At 38.7% G+C, this 8,245-nt stretch overlaps 1 protein-coding gene across 1 annotated transcript in view; it reads right to left on the bottom strand.

Annotated features, from left to right (window-relative positions):
- Nucleotides 1–678: 678 nt before the first annotated feature.
- The window catches only part of CRISP2 (cysteine-rich secretory protein 2), a 52,272-nt gene continuing 44,705 nt past the window's right edge, over nucleotides 679–8,245 (bottom strand). Inside the window, exons 7-8 of the mRNA XM_009319746.1 lie at nucleotides 1,875–1,962; nucleotides 679–892 (exon numbers count right to left, since the gene is read on the bottom strand). Coding sequence (XP_009318021.1) covers nucleotides 679–892; nucleotides 1,875–1,962 — 302 coding nt within the window. The remainder of the gene's footprint in view (nucleotides 893–1,874; nucleotides 1,963–8,245) is intronic.

Below are 8,245 nucleotides of genomic sequence, written 5' to 3' on the forward strand. Positions count from 1 at the left end.
AAGGTTAGTGGGAAGGAGCTTCTCTGTTCAGTGAGAAGATGTTGTACCAGATGTTTGCTCATTTTTTGACATCTATCAAGGTTTATAAACGGTAAGCAAAGAGCTTCTATTTCCTCTGTATCTACCTTTTTATTAAAGTTAGACGTATAAAGACCAGATAAAAACTATAACATGTTAAAAAAGAAAAAAAGCTGTAAGATGATTCTGAAATACTGTTTTATCAATGTAATACTATTCTCAGTAATCAGGCATGATTGTCATAATGCCCTCATTAAATGGGTCAGACAGTTTCTCCAAGTAACCAATGCCACTGACAGGTACCAAATCTAAGTCCTCAGTTCTGGGTCAATACAGACACACAATCCTTTGAAGTCATGCCCTGCATTGTAAAGGGTCTGGAAAGATATGAAATGAAAAACTTTACTCAAGGAAATGCATTATTAGAAGCAATGCACAAACAAACATGGCACTGTGACCACGTGCAGCAGATCCAGCTAAACTTCCCCCTAGGCAGGAGCTGGTGGCCTGCCTGCACATAAAGGTGGGAGAAGGCACACCTAAGGCCTTCAGCTGAACTTAACCTTCTTGGAGACGTCCTAGAGGTGTGCACTGCTAGGCATTGGCCCTAAGATGATTCCTGGGAAGTTCTGGAGTGTCCTGGTTTCGGCAGGGATAGAGTTAATTTCCTTCCTCTTCTTCCTCCCCGATCAGTGGCCGGCTGTCCTCCTCCTGTTCTCGTGATGGCCCTTCCCTAGGGTCATCTGCCTCGTACAGTTCTTCCTCCGGTTCCCTTTTAGAAGAAGCTTCTTCCTCCCTCACTAAACGAGCCGACTTCCGCTTCCAAAATTTCTTCTTGTGTACAGGGGCGACTGATACCGGCACGGGCCGGGGTCTGTTTGGCCAGAGGGTTAAACCACGACATGGAGAAAATCAGATATTTTGATGGGGATTTTTGGGGACTTGGATCTACTGCTTTTTTGTTTGTTTTTTGTTTTGTTTTGTTTGGTTTTGGTTTTGGTTTTTGTTGCAGCATTTTTTTCTATATGCTGCAATATGAATTCCAACAAGTGTGGGACTTACTCATAGAGAGGATGGGAAGGGATATATATACACACCTCTTTCTTTGTATTTAAAAAGCTTCATATTTCTCTACTGCTGGTGCCATATGAAAAAAATTATCATTTATCACCTGCATACACAGATGTATCAGAAGCTTTGTGTTTAGGCCACAGAGTAAAAGTTGGCAGATTCAACATGTGCCTCTTATTTTGGCCGTACAAAAAAATGCATCACTTTTTGCTTTGTCTTTCTTTTCCTGTCTCATCCCCACTTACATGAAGTATCAAAGAGCCTTGAAATATCCATAAGGGATTTCCCAAATGAAAAAAATTGAATGATAAATAACTTGAATGAAAAGCTCTGTTTGTAAACCGGTAGTAAATCGTGTATTTATTTAGCAGGAATACATTCCATTGATAATCAAAGAAAAGGTAACAGAAGAAAGTTACGTGGCATTTAACATCTTCTGCAAAAAAACAAAAGTGTTTTGAAAGTGTTTCCCATTAAAAAGAAAGGAATCAGTGGACTGCAAGAAAAACCACAAACTAACACTTTAGTAGCTCAAGCATGATTTCTACAAAGTCTAAAATAACATCAGAGGTTATTTTGAGCTACTAGACTTATTTAGGACTGAAGTAATGGTGAGATTTCAGAAAAAAAGATACCTATAGATCAATCTGAGCTGATGCACTGAGAGTGAAACCACTTCACAGTGAGTTCTACTCTTTCCTAATAAGCAAGTCTCACAGCAGCTATAATGTCACCCACCAGGTCATTATATGATTTGAGTGGTGCATTGACAGGTAGCAGGACACTTCTCCTTCACCAGTGAATGGTCACAGCTAAACAAGGTTTTCAGATTTTTGCAGTTTACAAAGAGGTCTTGATACTTGCAAGGATTGGCTAAAATACAAGAGATAGAAATAAAAGCATGAAATATTAATTGAAAACCAAGTCCTGGTCTGATACTTCTGCATTTTCCAAAAATTCCAAATTTTCAAGTCGTTGTACTTTTGCTCTGCTGTTAAAATTTCTTGAATATTATAGAAAAGGGAATGCAGGCAGAAAGGTGGTATCTTACAGTTCCTATCTATTTGTACGCTTTGACTTGCTCCACATGGAAGCCTGCAGAACCCAGGGGCCTGTGCAGATCTTCACGTACATACGGATGTGTGAAGCCGGACAATCTGTTCGTGCCCTTATATATAGATGTACATCAAGACATTTTGTCTTGAGCTTTCCAGAAGAGGACAGCAGCAGATTGATGGTGTGATAATGCACCTATTGCTCGACAGCAGCACAATTTACCCGTTATCACAGATTGGTTGAGGTTGGAAGGGACCTCTGGAGGTCATCTGGTCCAAGCCCCCTGCTCAAGATTGTGCCTGTTCTGGTGGGTTATTTAACCACTGTTATTTCTGGGGGGAAATGAAAGGGACAGTTCTAGGATCTTTCATGCAGATTAGCAAGAAGTAACGATGCAAAAGTAAAATGCTACAAAGGAACATTATTATTATCTGAGGTAATTCAATGTTTGTTGTAAGGAGGAGAATACATTCACTTACTGCAAAGCCCTCTGTCACAGTGGTCGGGACAGTCTGCACATTTTGGTCCGCTTTTGTAAGGTGTAGCTATTTGCATTGCAATATTTCCTCTGAAATTTGAAAGAAATACAACACAAAACAAGATCAAAGTGCAGCTCTGAGACATTAACAGGAGTTCATGTTATTTATCGCAATGAAAGGCATCCAGAAGTTTTTGGATAAAATTATTTTCATAAACAGTCATGTTTTAGTTTCAGATATTCTTAGAATACAATAACTTTGATTTTAAATAAGAGGGACAATAAGGTTTAGAGAAAGAAAATTAACTGATTATTTGCATTTGTATGGCATTATCAGTTAAAAAAAAAATCTTATGTGCTTCCTAGTTCTGCTTTTCTAATGGCTTTCAAGTGACTGTGGCTTATAACCTCAGCAGATGCCTTCTGACATGCAGCTGTTTCAGATGTGCTCTTTACTTCTGTGAATATTCATTTGCTGTTGGCCTTCACTTTGCATCTGACTTTCTTGTTTGTGGTCAAAGTTATAGGATGATTTGTGCATGATGCCTGGTTCTGCAGAGACAGACCTTTCTTTGTTCATATGCTAAAATTTCCCTAATATCTGTTTCAATGTGAAATAAAATAAATATTACTATTTAACCTGTTGTTAAGCCCACAATTCACATCGGTATTTTCAAAATTGTAAATGGTTAAAATAAACTGTAATCATTTGATCCTACACCTGACCAATGGACCACAGGAGTTTTTGAAAACATATCCATAATTATCGTATCTTAAATGAGTAAAAAGGCAGTACGTACGGAGGACAGTATTGGCAAACGTAAAAGTATTTGAACTGGTTCCTAGGACAGTAGGCAACTGCACATCCAATCTGGTAACTGTTGTACCAGATTAGCTGTAGAATAAAAAAATAAACACATTATTTCACAGTCATGTTTTATTGAATTCCCATCAAAGAGCTCACAAAATAACAGAACCAGAAGCTAATTTTTTGTTTCATTTTGTCTATTTAGTTTTTAAGTTTACAGTTTAGCTGTCAGAAAGAATAAATAGAAAAATGAGTTAACCATGTTCTCCAGTTTCCAGATGTTTTTGAACACAGTTTCTGGCAGGACACTAAAATTTAAGTTCAAATATTTTCATCATAGATATTTTGCTTTTACATTTCTTAATCAGGTATTTCAATCCCCATATAGAAAATATTTATTTCTAAATTGAAGGTATTGAATTTTTTTTCTACAAAATAATATTTCTCTTCTGGACAGCTCTTCCAAAATACTGGTTCCATTGCCTCAGAATTAGATGAAAAAGAGTTTTCATTTGTCATTCATCTTTGGATCAGAATATGAATGATAATGGTTTGATGACAGTGATATTTTTTTTCTGATTATAAATATCTCCCAGTTCTCTTAAGTGTCCTCCTGTAATTCTAGCGTATCACTGCAGTTTGTTTCAGTTCTCATACCTGAGTATAGTTCTCAATAATGACATTTTTCGCGGTTGCTCCAAGTCCATACTTGAAATTGGAGGACTGACTGTGCCAGACTTGAATTGCTTCAGCCCATGTTCTTGGGTAAGATGACAGTAATACGTTCTCACTGCAGGTGATGCCTGAAGTGGAAGTAAGTCTATGTTATTACTTAGGAGAGAAGCAAGCTGTAGGGTGGGAGGTAGGACAGAGGGGTTGTAGCTACATCCTAAAAACCCCTCTATGATGCCAACTTATTTGTCCTGTGATTTGAAGAAAAGGACAGTACACCTGATCCTATGAAAGCTGCGGGAAATGTAACTCTGATTTTGGTGAGCTTTCAGTCACAGATACTTATTCGACTACAAAATGTTACACAAAAATGTCTGTACTTAGTCATACCAACAGTCATCTATTGCGTTGTCTTATCTCCAGCAGGAGCCAAAAGTGGACACTTCAAGAAAGGTACAAATATAGGGCAAATACATAGCATCCCTCTCTCTCAAGTTCTAACAATTTGTCTTTCAGGGTATTTATCTGACAAAGATGATGTTTTTGTGTTTAATAATCCTAAAAAATATATTCTACTACAGATTAAAAGTTATCCTTGTTTCTAGTTCACAGGCAACAGGAGTCTTCTGCAAATTGTCATCCCATCAGCTTAGGCTCCATATTTGTCATGTACCATCAATGACTCTCTGATCTCCTGGACTGATTTTCATCTCACACTTATCCGCCCATTTCTGAGCATTTTTGGCAGCTTTCTCACTCCACACCTGAAAGACACAAAGGAAGAAGTATCCAGGTCACAGATAGGCTAGTGCAGTCCATGAGAAGAAAAAAAAAAATGGGGAGTGACTTGGGTGTTGTGCACTGAATGCTCTCGTGGTCGTCAACAGAAAGCAGAGGAGCCGTGCCAGTTTACACTGCTGGGGCATGGGTGCCACATTTCTTCAGCTCTTAAAGGTTGCAGAGCAGGTTATTTTGCATAGTAGCACACAGTCCTGATCTCCAGAGAGTTATGATTAATAGGAATTTTATAACACACTGTTGCTTTCTTTTGGCTTTGTGTCTGAGTTAACTTTGCAGGGTGCAGTGCACTAAATGGTATAAAACTGATTTTCAGCCCAGGTGCAGCTGAGATGTAGCGATAGACACCAGCTGGACTCTGAACCTGGGGAATGTTTGCAAGTCTTACCGCGCAGACTTAATTGTAAAGCACTGATGAGCTCATCTGCCCATGGGATGGGGATAACAAAGAATATCAGGGGTGACGGGGATGGGAGCAGTGATGGGCAAAGCAGGTTCCACTGAGGGCAAATGGCTAGGTGGGCCTAGGCCTTTTTTGCCCTCCTGACAGTGTGCGATTCAGAAACATGTTGCTGCTGGTGCTCCTGCTCCACCTTTGCTTTACACACACTTTCCTTCATCCAGGACATGTGTTTCTCTTTTTCTAAGGGAGGTGCTTATCCCACAGACTAAAGAGTGTTATCCATAACCCAAGAGCCATCACTGCATTTTGTACCTTATCCCTGGTTTAAATACTTTCCCTGAAAAGGCTTGCAGTCGCTGTCTATTGCAATGAGCAGACGTAAGGCAAGAACTTGTGATCCACTGTGCAGTCTGGGTTAATGTAGGTTTGACAGCAATAAATAGATGTGGTTGGGGCAAGCCTGTGTTTGTAGCTCCTGTAGACAATTAACCCTAGGCATGGAACATTTCCGATGTTGCTTAACCCAGTTTTGCTAAGTGGAGAAACTAAGGCATGTTGGTTAGGAGAGAGGTTTCAAATAGTGCTTGTGGCTCATCCTGAGACTTTTGCAATGATTTTAGAAGTGCTTGCAGCATCGAGGTGTGCAAAGTTAAGCATGAAGCCTGCAGAAACAAAGGGATAAAATTCTGATTTCTTCATCTCAATCCCAGAGCACCTTTCCCGCCCTCTCTCTTCACTGATTGTAGATTGTTTAGAAGGCTACAATCTTCTGCTAATGATGTGGAAATGCATAGCTTACCATCTTCAGCATGTTCCTGGCTGTGGGAATTACGGATCTCCGTATTTCGTTGTGTTGCTCAAGGATCTGTTTTTGGTTCTGAAAATTAAAATGAGGAAAGGAGAAAATGACCATTTGTTTATACTGAAAACCCTGGAAAACAATAACAATGAAGGTTCCAGTTATCAGATGTTTAATAAACAAGATAAATTATGAGCTGCCTGTCAAAGTAAAGCTTCTTGGAAATTCCCAATTTTCCTTTATTTGTTCTTCTACTCTTATAATTGCTGATTTTTTTTCTTCCTTCCTTGATTTGAACTGCACTTTTCATTAGGAGACATGACCCTAAATGAAATTTGTAGATAGGAATTCTACCTTTAGATGTCTCCACATCAAACATGAGAAAGTTTAGCTCTGGAACCAAATCTCAAGACTGATTTTGACCTCTTGTGTGCACTAAAAAAGTCCCTAGCTCTTGTCACTTGTAAGCTTTGGCAGTGTGTGAAGCTGGATCAAAACTTAGGACTGTTTGCAGACCATCTTCTGAAATACCTAAGGTCAAGAATGATTTAATTGTCTCTTACATCGTGATGTCAGGTCATGAATCCTTGCAGAGAAAAAGAGTTGCAATGTTTACGTTGGAGTTTTCAGACTAAAATATACCTCAAGAAAGGATTCTTTCCATTTAATGTCTAAAAATGAGACATCTCAGTCTAAGCTAGACACCTTCACTCTCTTTGTCATTACTGGAGAGGGCAGAGGTAGCTCATCCCACAAAATCTGAACTCCTTTTTAGGACTGGAAGAGCCATTCTTTACAAGTACCTCTTTCTCCTTCCTTTGTAGAGAGAGGCTGGCAGAGATCTGGACAACTAATACTTTGATGTTTAAGTCAGTGAGATGAGTTCCACTGTTGGTGTGATGGTCTCTTTTCTAGGCACTGATTCATCTTATTTAATTTTAGAAATCTATACCATAGATATAAATATCTAAAGGTCATCTCAGTTTGCCTTTATGGTCAATGAGAAAACCATAAAATGAGAGAGACTGAATTCTGAAATGTCCGAGTAGTATGAATGAATCCCACTGCTTTGCCTTCAGAGCTCAATTCTAGGTTTTGAAAGCTGTAGTCAGTGGCTTAAAATAGCACCTAATGCCATTTGAAATGCCCAGAGAGCCCTACTTAGTCTCAGACTGTTGTTCCAGAAAGGTATAGCTGTCTGTATAGTCACCCATGAATGGCTTAGATGCTCTGGAGGGTCTCAAACTGCACTAAGACACTTCTATTTGGGCAACTGAACCTACCTCAAGAGGTGTCATACATCTTGTTTAAATTAAGACATTTACAGTGGTAGAAATAACATCTCAGGCAGTTAATTTAGGTTGCTGCTATACTCAGGTAAAGGAAACAAGCAACTTAGGACACAGTTCACCTGAGATTTATTGAAGAAAGACGATTGGCATCCCTGAAGTACTTACTTCTTTTCATTCATTAATAAGCAGATCTTGATAAATAGCTCACATTCAAGTGCCTTTGTAGCAGATATCTACATCTGACAACATTAATCCTCTCTAAGGAGAGGTGAAGATTAGATTTCTGATACTTAGATAAACTATTTTAGAATAGTTTCAGTTCATATTTTTGGGGAAAATGTATTATTAAAATTATGCTTGTGAAGAGAATAATATTTTGACAGGCAGAAGAAATATTTTAATACAAAAATCTGTTAAAAAAGAGAGTTCATCTTCATTGTCTTATGTTAACATGTTAACAATAATTTTAACCCTGAATTGTAAAGCTCTGGAGATCACTAGACAAGGCTATACCACGTCAGATATCTATACAATGTGCTCAGATATAGCTCTTTTGAATATATGAATGCTCCTACCTGTCCATCAGAATGGTGTAACAAAGCAGCCATGAATATGACTGCAGTTAGTAGATCCATTTCTACAGAGAAAAAACAAAAAACAAAACCCCAAAATCGATTAATCTCTGTTGCATAAAGTTTGTGGTGTAATGTGGTATGTAAGCAAAACACACAAATGTTGCAAAGTCAAGCCTGCCACACAGAAGATTATTTTAGTTGATACCTAATTGTCGTGGTTTAACCCCTGCTGGCAACTAAGCACCACCCAGCCACTCGCTCACTCCCCCAGGCCC

The sequence above is a fragment of the Pygoscelis adeliae genome, unplaced genomic scaffold (assembly GCF_000699105.1).
Source record: "Pygoscelis adeliae isolate BGI_AS28 unplaced genomic scaffold, ASM69910v1 Scaffold121, whole genome shotgun sequence".
NCBI classification, from domain to species: Eukaryota; Metazoa; Chordata; class Aves; order Sphenisciformes; family Spheniscidae; genus Pygoscelis; species Pygoscelis adeliae.